General features: G+C 48.3%; 7 protein-coding genes across 7 annotated transcripts; 4 read left to right on the forward strand and 3 right to left on the reverse strand.

Annotated features, from left to right (window-relative positions):
* Window positions 1-1462: 1462 nt before the first annotated feature.
* Window positions 1463-3466, reverse strand: BDR25DRAFT_248616 (Vps5-domain-containing protein; the record flags this gene model as incomplete). Its single annotated transcript, XM_033685983.1, has 5 exons — window positions 1463-1654; window positions 1718-2320; window positions 2371-2745; window positions 2805-3373; window positions 3430-3466. 5 exons carry the CDS (start codon window positions 3464-3466, stop codon window positions 1463-1465), a joined length of 1776 nt encoding a protein of 591 aa, XP_033539437.1.
* A 658-nt stretch (window positions 3467-4124) lies between these two features.
* BDR25DRAFT_387006 (uncharacterized protein) lies at window positions 4125-5008 on the forward strand (the record flags this gene model as incomplete). Its single annotated transcript, XM_033698039.1, has 2 exons — window positions 4125-4518; window positions 4570-5008. The coding sequence occupies exons 1-2, from the start codon at window positions 4181-4183 to the stop codon at window positions 5006-5008; spliced, it is 777 nt and encodes a 258-aa protein (XP_033539438.1). The 5' UTR covers window positions 4125-4180.
* A 204-nt stretch (window positions 5009-5212) lies between these two features.
* Window positions 5213-6045, reverse strand: BDR25DRAFT_274285 (Thioesterase/thiol ester dehydrase-isomerase). Its single transcript, XM_033687394.1, has 2 exons — window positions 5793-6045; window positions 5213-5736 (listed from the first exon to the last, which is right to left on the reverse strand). Exons 1-2 carry the CDS (start codon window positions 5898-5900, stop codon window positions 5317-5319), a joined length of 528 nt encoding a protein of 175 aa, XP_033539439.1. The 5' UTR covers window positions 5901-6045; the 3' UTR covers window positions 5213-5316.
* A 130-nt stretch (window positions 6046-6175) lies between these two features.
* BDR25DRAFT_308219 (uncharacterized protein) lies at window positions 6176-7001 on the forward strand. The gene has a single exon (XM_033690997.1). The coding sequence runs from the start codon at window positions 6190-6192 to the stop codon at window positions 6844-6846; it is 657 nt and encodes a 218-aa protein (XP_033539440.1). The 5' UTR covers window positions 6176-6189; the 3' UTR covers window positions 6847-7001.
* A 39-nt stretch (window positions 7002-7040) lies between these two features.
* Window positions 7041-8500, reverse strand: BDR25DRAFT_248598 (Cryptochrome/photolyase FAD-binding domain-containing protein; the record flags this gene model as incomplete). Its single annotated transcript, XM_033685982.1, has 2 exons — window positions 7041-7213; window positions 7261-8500. Coding segments are annotated over 2 exons (1413 nt in total), but the record flags the coding sequence as incomplete, so codon positions are not given.
* Window positions 8501-9834: 1334 nt separating this feature from the next.
* Window positions 9835-12138, forward strand: BDR25DRAFT_274293 (alkaline phosphatase-like protein). Its single transcript, XM_033687395.1, has 6 exons — window positions 9835-9952; window positions 10009-10030; window positions 10080-10282; window positions 10336-10422; window positions 10475-11232; window positions 11287-12138. The coding sequence occupies exons 1-6, from the start codon at window positions 9856-9858 to the stop codon at window positions 12091-12093; spliced, it is 1974 nt and encodes a 657-aa protein (XP_033539442.1). The 5' UTR covers window positions 9835-9855; the 3' UTR covers window positions 12094-12138.
* Window positions 12139-12795: 657 nt separating this feature from the next.
* On the forward strand, window positions 12796-14511 carry BDR25DRAFT_363846 (uncharacterized protein; the record flags this gene model as incomplete). The annotated part of the gene is made up of 5 exons (XM_033696800.1): window positions 12796-13929; window positions 13993-14042; window positions 14077-14140; window positions 14204-14333; window positions 14456-14511. The coding sequence occupies 5 exons, from the start codon at window positions 12796-12798 to the stop codon at window positions 14509-14511; spliced, it is 1434 nt and encodes a 477-aa protein (XP_033539443.1).
* Between the last annotated feature and the right edge of the window lie 1846 nt (window positions 14512-16357).

Consider the following 16357-nt stretch of genomic DNA (forward strand, 5'->3'; position numbering starts at 1 on the left):
GTACTTCTTCTGATTGTAGAGTGCGTTTCCTAGCCAATACTTGCTGTTGAGTGTGTCTTTGTGGTCTCTGCCAAGTGTCCTCTCTCGCCCGTCTACTGCTTGTTGGAGCTGGCCCTCGGCCTCACTGTAATTCTTCTGATTGTAAAGTGTACGTCCTAGTCTGAATTTTTCTCTTCCTCCATCTTGCAATCTAAGTCCTGAGGACATTCCGTTATCTTGATCCCATGTATATCTGCCTCCTATTGCTGTTGAATATCGATCCGCACATGTAGTGGTAGAAATTGGGTGGGTTAAATCGTCGCAGTGTCGCAGTTACTGGCTTTTGTCAAGCTTAAAGAATATTACACCGCAAGTATGGAGCGAATTCGATGCCCTTAACAGCTATTTAGTTCATCTCAGTTCTGTGAACCCTCTTGAAATTGACATGCGCGTGCTAGAACCAAGTCTCGTAAAGGAATATTGTATCTAGAAAATGCTACTCGGGCTTTTAAACTCACCAATATTACAGCAATAATCTTCTGATCTTTCCAATCTGTTGGATGTTCTTGCTCATTCATTTAGTCCAAATGAAAGTCAGACGCATCCTTCAGTTTAATCAGGCTACAAGGCGCTTGGGGCTGAGCTCAAGGCCCTCGGATATGGGTGTATGTTCTTCCGAAACCCGATTTTCTCGGATGTACGCGCTGCCTTAAGCTTGGCACAATTTGCCACTGCTAACAGGGGCGGCCGACCTGCTCCGGCTAGGGGGTTGTGGTATACGCGGGTAGAGGAGTACTCTCTTGAGTTGTGGCAAATCACATGCCTACAAGAATGGCCCTTGCTAAGCATATCAGGTTGGTGCCAAGACCATGTGGAGGACTCGATGATAAAGTTTTGCATGAGGCGACAATACTTTCTTGCATGCAAGGTATTCGTATTTGCTCCAAGATGTGTTAGACAGCCAACAGTCAGAGGCTGGGCTACCCGTAAGCAAAACTATGGACTAATCGTAGCTCTTTGTCTTCATATTACAAGACAATACTATTATATACATGACTGTAACGTTCCGAAAAAATTACCTGTCGCGGATTGAGTCTGAGTTCTGTTCAATGAAGGCATTCGACCGTAGCCTGGAGGCCCCACGTACATTTTTAAGTCGGGATACAGTCTAAAATTTGCCGCGACCGCAAATATACTCATACAAAGGCGTATCATTAAGTAAGTGTCCCGCGGAAGCAGGGAATTTGCCCTTCACGGGGTGTTTTGTAAATGAAAGGGTGAATTCGTCCCATTGGACCCGTAACGGGTTCAGTCAGGTCTAGAGCGAACGCGAGGGTATGTAAAGACACCTACAACCTGCAGGCGCCGGGTAGGTAAGCTTCATGTAGAATGAACCCGTGTAAAAGTCCTTAAACTAAGTGTTTGCTCTCAGGAGAGTCATGTATTAATTACGGAGTAGTGATCTGATTAACAAACGCGCCGTTCAGTCCTGCATCTCCCGAGTGGCCTCCGTAGCAGCTCGTACATCTACACTACCAGAGTCTTGGCTTTCGGGCCGGTCCTCAATTGACTTCGACACTTCGGTCGGCAGTGCCACAACGCCAGCCGGCGGAACGAATGTCTCTCCGTCTTCAAGGTCCATCTGCATGAGGAATGTTTCCCAGATTTCGATAAGCTATGAAACATGTTAGCATCAGCCATGAAGAAAGACTGAACAGCATGAAGTAATAAGACTCACCTCTTTCTGTGCTTCAACGGCACTCTCTAAGAATGTTTCAACACCCGACTTGAAGTCCTCCACCTTTTCTTTTTCAAAGCGCTCCAACTCTGCTCTCATTAAACGACCCATATCTTCAAACAGGAGGCGCGTTTGATGTACTCTCCTCTCTGCGTCTGCAACATCCGCGCTAAGTTGATTGAGTCGGTCTTGCTGGGACCTGCCCTGTCTGAGCAGTTTGTCCTGGGTAGCCTTACGCTTCTGGAGTTCGGACTCGGCATTATGCCAAGAATGATACGCCTTTTGTCTTTGCTGGAATGCCGTCTTGACGGATCCGATCAGACGAATGTACTCGTCGATGACAATGCCCATGGTCAGGACGTCCTGTTGAGCTTGGCGTTCGTACAGCTCGCGGATGCGAATCTGAATGTCGGATAGCCCATCGAGAGGACCGGAGAGAGACGGCGAGAGTTCAACAGCTGCAAGCGAATGTAGTGAGGCAGAGAAGTCTCCGCATGCCTCTGCGAGGCCCTTCCGCTGGGCAACGACTGTATCTGTGGCTTTCAGGAGAGCCCTGAGCTGGTTCTCGAGAGCATCCAGGTAGATTTTCCGGTCATGGAACCACTGAAAGAGTCAAGATGTGCGCGAATTAGGCTGAATGGAATCGACCTTACATCATCATGCTCAATGAATTTGCCTCCACCTCCAGACAACATGGACCCGAACATGCCTTTGCTCTCGCCAAGCCCAGGATCCTTCCGTTCCTTGTTCTTGATATCGACATTGAAGGCATCGCTCTCTAGGAAAAGCTTCAGATCGCTGTCATGCTGCAGAACTGGATGGTGCGTTGTCTTGTTCAGCATCCGTTCCAGCGCAGCACGTCGCGACTCGACAAAATCCGCATCGAAGCGGCCTACCGCCTGCTTCTCTGGAGGAGGCGGTATGATGACTCCGGGGTTGTTGTTGTGGAGCTGATTGTACAACCAGAGGAAGTCACGGTAGCGGCGGGAGACCGTAAACTCAGGGTTGCGGTATCCTTTGGAGGTGGTCTGAAACAATCAATGAGTGGAGAGACTTTGGTAACAACGCATGGAATAGATAAGCCTACCTTTGTGAAGACTGAATACTCCGTGTGCGAGCTGGTGAGGTCCCCAACCTTGTGCGGGTCTCCGACAGTGATTTGGAACGTGGGCTTCGCAGCCTGTTCTACACTCACACTCGGCTGTGTCTGTCGCTGAGGGGTACTGTTGCTTGGGGGCTGCACTGGGGGAGGTATCCGCGGGGTACTTGCGACTGGCGTTTCGTCCTCGTCATCGTCTAGGTTCACCGAATCCATCATGCCCCGAATGGAAGACGTGGAGGCAGGGGCTGCGGCAGTCGGTCGAGGGCTACGAGACGGCACCGGCTCCTTCTGTGGGGGTGCTGGAGGGGCTTCGAGACCTCCCGAAGGAGGCGTGGGAGCCCCCAGAGGTCCCAGAGGATCGTCTACGGCCTCGAGTCGGGTTGGTTGCGGGCCATACTGGCGTCTCCTGGGACCGCGTGTTGCTGGAGATCGCGGCGCCACGGAAACGTTCGGGACGGTGCTGGCGGAGGCTTTGGAGGGGGCACCAGATTCCACACTGTCCTCCTGTGGTGTCTTGGGCGGGTTCTGTGATGCCTTATTTCGCGAGGGCTCGTCTGCAGCCACAGATTAGCCATGTATTGAGGAGTCGTGCGAGTCGCAGCCGGCTTACCTCCCCACGGAGAGCTCCCCTCATCACCGAGATCCATTGCGTGTTGTGGTGGAGCCTTGGAAGGTTGTGGTTGGGGTGTTGTAGGTTGTGCTTCCTCTATGCGGCTTCCCATGCTCGGTCTTGGCATTCGACAGCCCACTCTCCACTATCGAAGCCAAAACGGTGTCACCCCCATCACCATTATCCCGTGACGAAACTGTTTCTAATACACCTTTCTTATTATATCAAACATTAATCGCTAGCACTAACGATAAATTCCACGTTAACTTTGCATCATGTCAACTCCGCCAGGGAGAAACACCATTACATCCACTCTCCCTCTCATAGTCTGATCCGTCATCTGCATCCTCACATGGCTTCTTATGCTTCCATCTGTAGCTTTGGTCTGTCATTCTATTTCCCTGCTATGACCGCCGTGTGTCGTTAAGCGTTGGAGAGTTTCATTGGTACACTTGTTCGAACATTCGATCCTACGTTTGACAGTTGCGGCACAGGCTCGTTTCTTCTGTAGGTTGGAAATGAGAGGTACAAGTGGCCTCCATACTACATTCCATCAGTTATCTTCAAACTTCGACTCTATTTACGGGAGTGATGACAGATATTTAAGGCGCCCACGCCACCATGGACCCTCCTCACTACTCATCGCAACTGAGCCAACTGTCCTCTCACTCTCATTAGTACTCAACATATAAAAGCCAGTGACTTGGCATTCTATCCTTACATCTCTTTCACTAGACTTGCCAACCTCGCAATGCACTCTTTCGCTAAATTTGTTACTTTGTTTCTTGCTGGGGCTGATGCCGTTGCCCTGGGGTCTCCATTTACTGCCACACCTATTACCTCCTCAGTTAACACTGGAAGCCCAGCAAATGTTTCTGCTGGAAATTTTGATGGGTGTGCTTCCTTAACATCTGCTGGTTTCTCTGTATCATGCTCAACAGTGGCCGCTGCACCTTCGCACGCCTCAGGGTTCCCGAAGCCAGTCAGCCATGCAATAAAGCGCCCAGATTGCTATCTAGACATCTCAGGATCGTTCATGGAGAGCATTGATCAGAACAGATATACCAAGAACCTTCCAGTGAAGCCGACGTAAGTTATATAATGGCCCTATACTCCTTATTAAGTCTGATAATGATTTAGGAAGTTACCCTGCTGGACCGTGGGTGCAACGAACTCAACGAAGCCCTGGTTTTCTACCGGATCGTGGGGTATTCCTTCCGGAACAGAAAGTAAGGTGCCTCCAGCAACGATCCCACCTGAGACTTTGACAACTCTCATCGAGGGAGAAGTTTTTTCAACCCCGATTGTGCAGCCGTCTTCAATTGTCGCATATACAAACCTGCCGATTTCTACAACGGTCGGCGACATTCCTTTTTTCACAGACAGTGATGACTCCCCAGGGCCTACACTCACCGACGACCCTATTACCGGCGTTCCTATTGCTGGTCCAACATCTGTCTCTGGCATATATCCTCCCGTGATATCCAACCGAACTATCAGCTTTTCAGGAACAGGGACAGGTATAACCTCCCACTCCCACGTGTGGACTCCACTTGTATCGACTGTGATAAGATACTAAGTTCGAGCACCTTCGCTAGTGGAGAAATGAAGGGATTAGGTCAGACCGAGACCGCTAGGACGGGAGGCATTCCATGCTGTTTGGGTGTACCAGATTTTTGAATAATCGAAATATCGCCCCTTTAGAGATATCCAAATAAGTTCCCTTTACCCCATCAGAAGAATACTTGAAGTCAATTGCATTTGGTAATTAATTGGTATCTTACTCTTCTCCAAATATTGAACTGATTATGACCGTGACAACTATCCCATATGTTCTCGAATGCTGCAACCCATACGAGGATCAAGCGACCTGCCCGTCAGATGAGTTCACAACCTCGGTGCTTGCAAACAAGCCTTTCCATGCTCACAAGTATAGTACACCTTCCCATCATCCACCCCTCGTATCGTGCCCTTCACGACCCCCATCCTCTTTCCTAAATGCACAACCTCGCTCTCCACCAAAACCGTCTCGCCCTCCTTCGCTGGCCGCAAATACGTGCAATTCAGCGTCCGAGACACATGTCCCGCGTCCCAGAACCCCGGCCTAGCGACGGCGGAAATGGAGACTGAGGTGCAAATATCGAAGATGAGGGCAACAGCGCCGCCGTGCAGGGTTCCAGACATGTTGCATAGTGTGCTAGGGATTGTGAGAGAGAAGACGGAGGTGCTATGATGTGGATGTGAGGGCGTGGGGGAAGAGTCAGCGGACAGGAGGGTTAGATGTGTTGGGAGCATTGAGTCGTGACCCTAGTGGTTTGTTATTAGCAATTGTTCGGAGAAGTGGTAGGGTGGACGGTGCGTACATCATAGCCTTCCATGGACGCAGTTTCGAACCAGATCTTGGCTTTCTCGAATGCCGTCATGTTAACTTCCGCGGCCGTTCGTGTGAATCTTTGTGCTCGGCTACCCATTAGGAGAATTTGTAGCAAGAGTTGGTAAGAATATGGAAGGATGCTAAAAAGAAGAAAATCTTGAAGCAGAAGTCAGAGTCTATCAGATTATATCATGGTGGAAGATGTAAAAGAGCTAGAAGAGCTTTATCTAAAGATATGCTCGTCGCATTCCGTATGGAGCTCACTACTCAAATGAACCTCGGCAAGTCGACGATGGCTTGACTAAGCGACGCTAAGCCATTTACAATTTCAACTTGGAAAAATCCAAGCCATGCCTTCCGTCCCCACTATCCCACAGCTCGACACAATGGATTCTCCTGTCCTCCTCCGCCAACTCCTCCGATTACCGCCGCAGTTTCTGCACATCATCAGCGTACCGCTGCGACCACAATCCCGCAACCTCGCCCTTCTCAACCACACCCACCCCTCCCCTTCCCGATACATCTCCACCGAGTCCCTCCCGCGCGTCGCACAACCCACCTTCTGGTCATCTCTGATTCCAAGGTTTCCTCGGAACCACTCCGTACACTCTCCGCCGAAGAGCAAACAACGGAACCCCGCAACTCCCTACATCGTCCTCTCCATGCTTGTCGGGTCCCAAGCCATCCAGACGCTATGGCTGAAGAGGGACATGGATCACTTCGCTCGTCGTGCGGAGGCTAAGCTGGGAGTTCTGAGAGAGGTGGTTGAGCGCGTGCAGAGAGGGGAGGATGTTGATGTTGAGAAGGTGCTTGGGACTGGGGTGGAAGGGGAGGAGAGAGCGTGGCAGGAAGTGATTAAGGAGATTGAGGAAGAGGAGCTGCTCTTCCAAAGTAAGAAGAGGAGGAGGGCGGCTAGGCAGGCCGAGGCTAAGGAAGAAGCAGGAGGAGCGGGCTCAGCGTCCCTAGAAGCACAGAAACTGGAGGCTAAGATTCCAGATGGAAAGGTCCATGTTGAGGCCTATCGAGGTGCAAAGTTCTATTGAAGAATTCGAGATAGAAGATAAAGGAGTAGGTTCTCTAGGTAATCTCTTGACGACGTCGTCAATTGATGCACGTTCATCGTGTGATTGAGACTTCTTGGGATACTGGTCAAGAACACTAGCGAACCTTCTTGCCCATCCGAGTGTACGATGCTACCCTTGTACGACAATGTTAAACACACAATTCAGGTGCGACTTCAAGGAGAGGTATTCCGTATATCTCTCTTGAATCTCTCCACAGCCCTCTGCTTCGTCTCTTTCCAGTTGACATGTGGTTTTAGATATCCCAATTTCTCAAATTCTTCCTTGGGCAGCCGGTCATAGGGTGCGAAGATTGCTTTTCCTTTGACGTCTTTCAGCTCGGGCACCCCTTGGCCCGGTCAGCTCCAGAATCGTCAGAGTGGATGTCCAACGTACATTTTCGGATATAATCCCCATCAGGGTCATTCTTCTCCGCTTGTGATACAGGATTGAAGACAGTGTAGTTCGGCTCCCACCCCTGCGTGTTATTTGAAAAATCCCAATCGATCAACGTCTCCGCAAAATAACGCTCTCCACGACGATAATCGATGAGCAAATTGCAAAACAAATACGATGAAACATTCATGCGAAGTCGATTATGCATGTAAGCCTCGGTATTCAACTGCCTCATTCCTGCGTCGATGAAAGGCTCACCTGTCCTTCCCTCACACCACTTCTTCCAGCCTTCTTCATCCTCTTCCCATTGCACGAAGTCGAATTTGAGGTTTTGTGGTAGATTCATCGCAGTATGCAGAGTAGTGAGCGTTGTTTGGCAGTATAGTTCCCGGAACACCACTTCACGGACCCAACTATAGACTCCAGGACTTGATCCAGCTTCGCTAAAATCATTACTTCCATCGTTGTATTCCTGGACTTTGGACAAGGTTTCTCGCACCGATACCATTCCCGCTGAAAAGTATGCGCTCATACGCGAAGTGGAATCCTTGGCGGGATTAGACCGAGTAGCGGCGTAATTGTCGATATGTTTGAGGAAGGAATCCATGCGCTTCATCCCTGCATCGTGTCCTACTGGCCAAAGCTTCTGGACTCTGTTTTTGTCTTCTTCTGAGGGGAATAGTTTGTCTTTTGCGGGCCTTGGAACCAGTGAATCGAACAACCCCTTGAGTTCTTTCGACGCCGATGAGCTGTTCTTCGTGGGTCGTGATACGGTTTTTAGCAGGTCAGGATCTCCCTTCACGACATCGAGCCACATGCGATGGTAGTGCGAAAACACCTTCATAGGTCTGCCGGAGCCGGTGGTCAATGTACCGGGCTCGATCACGGTTTGGTCGTGGTGTAGGGACACCCGGAAGTCGGAGCCACCTTCTTTTACAAACTCAATATCTCGGCGGAGCTCATCGATCTCGTATTCGTAATTTGCGAAGACGTGAGATACCGAGTTGTCTTTCAGAAACTTAGTTACTGTAGAAGCGATCTGGTCGGGTTTGTCCGCGTGGAGAAAGACGAGTGGGATATTCAATTCCTTTAATTCCCTTTGCATTCCCGCGAGAGCTTCGAGCATAAAGTTGACACGAGCGGGGCTGGTGCCATGCCAGGATTCTTCGGCTGGGCAGTTGAGATAGATGCAGATAAGCGGTTTCTTGGAATTTTGCGCCAGCTCCGAGGCATGGTGCAGGTGAGAGCTTCGAGGAGGAGGTCGTATGGTCGATCTTCATCGATTTGTTTGGCACGTTTTGTGCCAGGGCGTTTGACTTCAGGACGCTCGAGCGTGGTGCGTTTGGTAATTCGGGGCCGCTTCGCTGGGGATTTGAAATTGGAATCAAACTTGGACTTATGGGAAATCGTAGGATATCGAAGTGGAGTTGAGGTTTCGAGACTGCGCAGCTGAAGTCGCACTGGGTTACGGAAGCTGGTTGACAATCGTGTAGAGAAATAGGAGCCCGGAGCTCTGGAGTTGAAGAGAATCCTCTTCAGATGCATCAAGAGAAATTAGATACGACTATGCCCGCGCGTACCTGCATCAGAATTAAGGGTTACACGTGAAAGGGACGAAAGTGAAGTCGTGACGTCTTTGCAGCTATGGGGCTAAACTAAATCGGGCTTGCAATTCACAATCTAGGTTCTACAGATCTTAAAGGCACGACGATCCGATTTGATCATGAAGGTGCCAGATCCTGGAGGGATGCCTTTTTTGTCTTGGTGCTAGTAAGACAGCTTTTGGAGTCGTCACCTAGCTCAGAACAAAAGACATGACCGGGTTTTGCGGAACAGAAAATTTCATCCTACCAACGCTCCCCCTTATTTCAGCAAGAGGTTTAACAGATAGACTAGTCTTGGCTAAGTTCCACATTCTGGTAGTAACATGCTGGAGAGGGAAGGGTGATGCTGTGTACTCTCCACTGTGAACTCACAATACTGCTCCACATGAGGAACAGCCGATTTATGCTCATGGTCCTGTCAATGTTCACGGGTATGTCATTCCTACCTTGCATCACCATTGTCCAATAATTAATCTAGCCTGCAGAGAGCGCGCAGCCTAATATCAAAGGAACCTGACCGGCAGGATCCATGTACCTTTGCCAAGCAATACACGGGGACGAATCACCGCTGAGCACAGCTTGCACGTTGCCGCCAAGCAGCAACAGTGCCAGGCAGACGACCCCTCGCGATGTCGCGAAACGAGTATCTCAACCTCATTTAGGAAGCTCGAAAGCCTGCAAGATGACATTCTCCCCCGCCGAGAACCAGACAGTGGGAAAGCCTCGTTTCCCGGTTGCTGGACTGCTGAACACTCCAGCAGTGAGAGTGCTTCAAAGTGACACGGGGAACGCTAGAGCCCTTCCACCGCGTGCGCCGTTCGTGTTGGCACTTCGCTCTTGCCGATAGCAGTCCTGATTGTCGTGCGTGGGTCCACGGACTTGGGATGGATGCACATGCAGGTCCGGGGCAGCCCCGGGAGCTTATAAAAGGCTCTTTGCAGCTTTCTAAATTTCAGACGCGTCGCGGTTTCCCCACTTCTCCGCTGTCATTATGAGGATCCAAAGGTCAATTGGTCTGGGGGCTGCGTTACTGGTGCGTGTCAGTCTTGCTCAGACATTTCAGCGCCTTGGGACCTGTCCAACTCTCGGTATGCACTTAAATCTCAACTATTTCGTTTTTGATGATATGTTAACAAGACCCCAGGATGCGTGTTTCCACCAGACCAGTAAGTGAATTCATGACAGTGTGGCTTACAAGCTCATGGTACCATTCAGAACCGACTTCTTAGCCGGCCAGTACTTCGACATTCGTCTTGAAGTCCACGCACCAATCAATGGCTCCGAGGCAAACGGAAAGCAACCGGATGAGAAGTTTACCTTTACAATTGCCAAAAAGAACGAAAAGGCTGTGCCGGCGACAGAATACTTCAGCCTTTCGGAGCCCAAATTGGAGCGCTGGAACTTCTCGTGGTACGAGGGTAAGTCGGCATATTGACGGCGCTTGGAAGGGCCAGAAGCTAAATTTATCTAGATCTTTTTGCCAAAGAAGCCGGAAAGCCATCGGTTGTCAATGTCACGTCGAAGGCGTACCGAAAGGTAGCTCTCTACGAGCCTGGAGGTATACTATCTGCAACTCTAGCGTTGCGACCGCAGGCTGATATATGCTGTAGAATACACTGCCACTCTCACATATAACAATGGTAGCACTACCAAAGCAAGCTGGCTGGTGCGGGACCTGCAGGAAGTCCGCAAGGCCAAGAATATCATCCTCTTCATCGGGGATGGAATGACGACCAACATGATCACGGCTGCCCGTTTAATCGCTCACAAGGCAGTCAACGGGCGTTACCAAACAAAGATGCAGATGGACCAATTCCCCATCTTAGGACACCAAATGACTCACTCCATCGACTCCTTCATTACCGATTCTGCCAACTCAGCTACGGCTCTTTACACAGGACACAAGAGCACTGTGAATTGCCTTGGTGTTTACGCCGATTCTAGCAAGGACCCATTTGATGACCCGAAAGTGGAAACTATTGCTGAGATGTTCTTCCGTCTTACCGGCGGCCACGTGGGCATAGTCTCGACAGCGTTCATTGCTGATGCAACACCTGCGGCTTTAACCGCCCACACCCGAGACCGTGGCCAATACGGTGCGGTCGTTGATTCTTTCCTCAACGGAATAACGAATTACACGTGGACGAATTGGACTGGACCCGATGTTCTGTTTGGCGGTGGCGCTGAGCAATTCTACGACCCGAAGCTTGGTGGAAAGACTTACTTGAATAAGGACTATTATCAAGAATTCTCAAAGAAGGGATACCAAGTTCTCTGGAACAACACTGCGCTTTCGAAGGCCAGCAATGACAGCAAGGCCCTCGGTATCTTCACTGTGTCCAATATGGCCAAATGGCTTGACAGGAATGTAAGTTAGCCTAACATACGTCTTCTCCTGGAACAAGCCTAACTCCCCTTTTAGGTCTACAAAACCAACCTCAACCAATCGCTCTCGCCCTCAGGCGACAAGACCGCCGCCCTTGACCAGCCAGGCCTCAAAGAGATGACTCTAAAAGCAATCGATATCCTCGCCAAGCGATCCGGAGACAAGGGCTTCTTCATCATGTCCGAAGCCGCCTCCATCGACAAAATGATGCACGTCCTCGATTACGACCGCGCACTCGGCGAGCTCCTCGAACTCGACGACACCATCAAAGCCACCATTGCCAAACTCAAAGCTATCAACCAATTCAAAGAAACCCTCATTCTTGTCACCGCCGACCACGGCCACGGCTTCGACGTCATGGGCTCCGTCGACACAAAATATCTCGCTGCCCAGAACGTCGACCGCAAGAAGCGCGATGCTGTTGGAACGTACCAGAACTCTGGTCTGTCGCAATACGCACACTCTGGAAATTTGTCATACACTGAAGGCGTGCACTTCCCCTCAAACTGGGATCCTCGATATACTCTCTTCCAGGGCCTGATGGCCGACCCCGATCGCCGGGAAAATTGGAGCGTGCATAAGGGCGGACCACGTGTGCCCGCTGTTAACATTACACCATCTGCGGATTTCTATGCTAACCCTAAGGATGGTGCCGGAGGATTATTGCTGAATGGCACGCTTCCCGTAGGAGATGACCAGGGTGTGCACAGCTTGACAGATGTCCCCGTGTTTGCTATGGGGCCTTGTCAAGAGCACTTCGGAGGTGTGTATAATAGCATCGATATCTTCTTCGGGATGGCGGAGTGTTTCGGATTAGCGAGGAGGAAGGGGTATGGTCAGTAGGACTCGCGGGGATGGTGTGCGATATGCGATGAAGTAATGAGTTGCAAAGGGAGTCTGCTTAATGGTATGAAAATGTTTAATGATATTATTATTTACACATGCACATTTGAGGTCACACGCCCATAACTCTTTGTACATAAAAGCCGGCAAGGAAATAGTGGCATTCTACTCATAAAGTTCCACCGGCCCTACGCGATTTGCCAACAACAGGAGTCTATGAGACGAATACAACGCCTTCAAACCGCAGACCAAAGTCTCCCGTCTCAATTTTATGCCCACAGGTTCTTTGATATCGCTACCGCAACAAGCAAGTCCATGCTAATACTCCAGCCCCATGTCGTGACCTGAATCAGCAATGTCTCTTAGACTTATAATAGATACCAGTCGATATATAAGCAAAAAAGCCTACATTGGTAGCTAGGTACGGAGAATGAACGAATGATTGAGAAAGAGATATAGAGTAGCCTAGGCTCAATGCGAATATGTGCACGGCCACAGGAGGGAAAAGACTTGACTAGCCACAAAGCATTTTTCAAGTAACTCCTTCCTACAAAGGTGATGGCAAAGGTTGCTCTTTCACTTCTTCCAGAAACACTGCTCCAATATCTCCTTTCACTCTTACCATAGTTTCCATATCAATCACTGCCAAGAAATAGGCGTAATAAGTAAACAAACGCGTGTTGTTAACGCGAACCCCACGTGATGTCACTCCTTCATTTTCATTCCAAAACTTTGCAAGGTTTCCTACTTATAATAAAAACCTGTTCCCTCAATCTCGCTACCAAATTCCTATCTATCACACCTTGCATCAAATCCAGCCCGGCCAAAACAACTCCCTACATTCCATCTCATCACGGCATGGAGTCAATCCCACCATCTTATCCCCCAGCCAAGGGGACTGCGACACCGCCCTGTTTCTCCCCAACAGCAACTTTATCTTCACCGCAACCTGCTACCAACTCAACCCCAAGTTCGTTCTCGGCCAAACCTTCTCACAGTCGCCAGGATATCGCACCGAACCCGAATAAATGTCAACGCTGTCGAATGAGCAAGAAGGGTTGTGACGGCAAGAAGCCCGTATGTAGCCGCTGCTCTCAGCGAGGTACTCAGTGCGTCTATGGTGCTGCTATTGCGAAAGACGGAAACTCAAACGTCGCTATGCCGAAGAAGGTCGCTGGAGTCAAGCGAGGGATTGGTAGTATGCAAGGTGAGTTTGCTGGATTGATGCCAGTGCCAGAGCAGGGAATGGTGAAGGTGGAAGCTTTAGACACCGTGGCTGTGGATATGGATATCTATGGAAATGTGAAAACGAAGGCAGTATGGAAAAATGACAAGGCAACAGCGACAACGTCTAAGACTAGAGCCAAGCGTTCTAGAATTCCCCACTCGCACGCCCTTAACAAGAGGATCGAGGTTGAATATGTAGAATACTCTCCTGATAAAGCCCAACAATTTCTCACCCAAGAGACGGACGTCGCCATGGAGGAGGCTCTCCTCGATGCCGAAGACATTCAAGCCCAGGATACGGATAGAGGAAACGATACCTGTTTCCGGATCATTGAGTTCGGGGATATGGATCTCAAACATCTCTCACCTAACTTACAAGTCGAGTGGCAAGAAATCGCAGCAATGGTGTACAATGCGCTCTATTTTGGCGAGGAGTTAGTTGAAGACGTGGACGGGGAGAAGAAGGCTCAACTTCGACAGCTAGTAGAAGATCTCATAGCGTTGCAGTCACAGAGGAAGGATGCTCCGGAACTAGTGGTAGCGTTGGGGAAGTTGGTGGCAACGGTACGGTTCTTCTATGACTTCTATGAGCATTTCGGAAGGTGTGCGGTCTCTCTTCGTATGCTTAGGGGAGCATGGAACATATAATTTGCGCGGACGTGGTGGTGGTAGGCTAGGATCTTGGTGGGAGATTGGTTGACGGTTTCGCCTTGCGCCTGGCGGTGTAGCTATTATCTTTCATCGTCACCTTTCCAGACAGTCAATTGCCGTAAGTCTAGGCATATTAGACCCATTTCTTCGGAGGCCGCAGCGATATGCAGTTAAAGAGCCACAGCACTGAATTGGGATAGGATTAGCAATAACACAACGACACTTGCATTAGCCGTTGAGTCACTCAAACCAGCTTGGCTGGAATAGTGGCATGATTTGGACGAAAACAGTTGCATGCAGCAACACAAATATTAGGATTAATCCTAATCTAGGGTGCATTGCAGATATCTCTATTAATCACTGTACATCTTGCTAAGTCTTTTCTCTTATTAGTTTAAAAAAGAGCTAGATTAATGTCTAATTAGCCTATAAAACTTTCTACTACTTTTGCTAATATTCTGTAACGGCGCAGGCAAGACAATAGGTCCGAATGCGGTGGGAATCCACTCAGAGGCATATGGGAGTGCGTGGGGACTCTGAACCTGGGAATGCCATTAACACCTATAGGCCTTGTACAAAAGGATATTAGAAAACTACTAAGCTAGCTACAGGGCAAAGTGCGACTAAATACATGAGGGAATAAGAGTACAGCAGGGGGCAGGGCAGAGTTAGGGCTAATACAGGGGCCTTTTAGAGGTTCTAGGCAACCTAACAATTTATAAGAATTAAGTTAGAGTTAGAGCTAATACAGGGACCCTTTAGATAAGTTCTAGGCAACCTAAGATAGAACAAGAATTGTTACACTACCCCCCTCTCTATAGACTAATAGTCCCTATTAGTAGTAATTATAGTACAAAGTATTGCTGTTATGTCCTCTGCCTTCTTAAACTAAAACTAGTCTAATTTAGCTAGGTGTCCTTGCTAAGTATTCCTTCGCACTGCCAGCGGTGTCTTCTAAACCTAAACGCCATGCGTGCGCGCTAGCTCTAATAGTAATCTGTATTAATGTCTAGCCTGTTAAGAATTAAGGCTTGCTATTATTCTTTGCTATCTGTGCAGTTATTAATTTTAGGCGTGCGTTTAGTAAGGTAGCATTAGGTATTATTAGAGGTGCCTAAAAAGTCTCTTGCTATTAGGGTAGCAGAGGTGATTTAAGGCATTATTAGAGGTGATTTAGTAGTTGCCTAGTAGTGTTTTAGTAGATTAGCTGCTTAAGCTGTGCTTGTAATTAAACATAGATATACTACTAGAGGTTAACTTTAAATTAGGTAGGTCTAGCTTTAGGTCCTGCAGACGCAGGTTTAGCTGTTAACAGGGTGGTAGTTAGTAGTTAGAGGTTAAAAGTTAAGCATTAGCAGTTGTCTCTAATCTTAATAAGTTATTAGTAGTCTCTAAGTTTCTACTTTAGCACATTTTTTATAACTTTTCTAAAGGTAATCTTAATTACATAGAGATAGAAAGTTCTAAACCTAAAGGCTTTAGTTAACTAGAAGTTAATAAAATCTAGTTTATAAACTAAATAGTTTAATATAATAGTGTGTAAGTATTACAACCTAAACTAAATTAGACGCGTCTTAGGCTTAGATGTAGTTAAATAAATAATTAGTGCAATATTATACAAGGCTGTTACTAGTAAAAGTAAGTTTTCTAATATAATGTAACAGCGCAGGCAAGACAATAGGTCTAAATGCAGTGGGAATCCACTTAGAGGCATATAGGAGTGCGTGGGGACTCTAAACCTAGGAATGCCATTAACACCTATAGGCCTTGTATAAAAGGATATTAGAAAACTACTAAGCTAGCTACAGGGCAAGGTGCAACTAAATACATAAGGGAATAGGGGTACAGCAGGGGGCAGGGCAGAGTTAGGGCCGATACGGGGGCCTTCCGGAGGTTCCGGGCGACCTGACGATTCATGAGAATCAAGTCAGGGTTGGAGCCAATACAGGGACCCTTCGGATAGGTTCCGGGCGACCTGAGATGGAACAAGAATTGTTACAACTTTTGCTAACATTCTAGATTTTTAAGGCAAATAAATATATGTTACTAGGTTTATTACTATATTCTAGATGTTTTAATGTAATATTATAATGCTATGTTCTATTATTAGTAGGCTAAAGTTTACCTTTTTATTACTATTTATAGTTTTAAGGTGTTACTAAGCTAGAATTAGTGTGTTAGTATTTATATTCTAGTACTATCCTCTTTTCTTAGTTATATCTGTCTAATTCTAGCTAGATATTTGTAGATATTTGTAGATATCTACTAACACTGTTACTTAGGCTTTGTATTGTAACGATTCTACGAATCGTTCCATCTCGGGTCGCTCGGATCCTATCCGAAGGGTCCCCGTATCGGCCCCGACCATGACTCGACCCAGTCCCCC

This window comes from Lindgomyces ingoldianus (genome assembly GCF_010093535.1).
Source record: "Lindgomyces ingoldianus strain ATCC 200398 unplaced genomic scaffold BDR25scaffold_83, whole genome shotgun sequence".
Classification (NCBI taxonomy): Eukaryota; Fungi; Ascomycota; class Dothideomycetes; order Pleosporales; family Lindgomycetaceae; genus Lindgomyces; species Lindgomyces ingoldianus.

Coding starts and splice junctions, on each gene's coding strand:
- BDR25DRAFT_274285 (XM_033687394.1), bottom strand. CDS start 5,900: ATGGGTAGCCGAGCACAAAGATTCACACGAACGGCCGCGGAAGTTAAC. Junction 5,737..5,792: donor CGTCCATGGAAGGCTATGAT/GTACGCACCGTC, acceptor ACAAACCACTAG/GGTCACGACTCAATGCTCCC.
- BDR25DRAFT_308219 (XM_033690997.1), top strand. CDS start 6,190: ATGGATTCTCCTGTCCTCCTCCGCCAACTCCTCCGATTACCGCCGCAG.
- BDR25DRAFT_274293 (XM_033687395.1), top strand. CDS start 9,856: ATGAGGATCCAAAGGTCAATTGGTCTGGGGGCTGCGTTACTGGTGCGT. Junction 10,031..10,079: donor TGCGTGTTTCCACCAGACCA/GTAAGTGAATTC, acceptor GGTACCATTCAG/AACCGACTTCTTAGCCGGCC. Junction 10,283..10,335: donor GAACTTCTCGTGGTACGAGG/GTAAGTCGGCAT, acceptor AAATTTATCTAG/ATCTTTTTGCCAAAGAAGCC.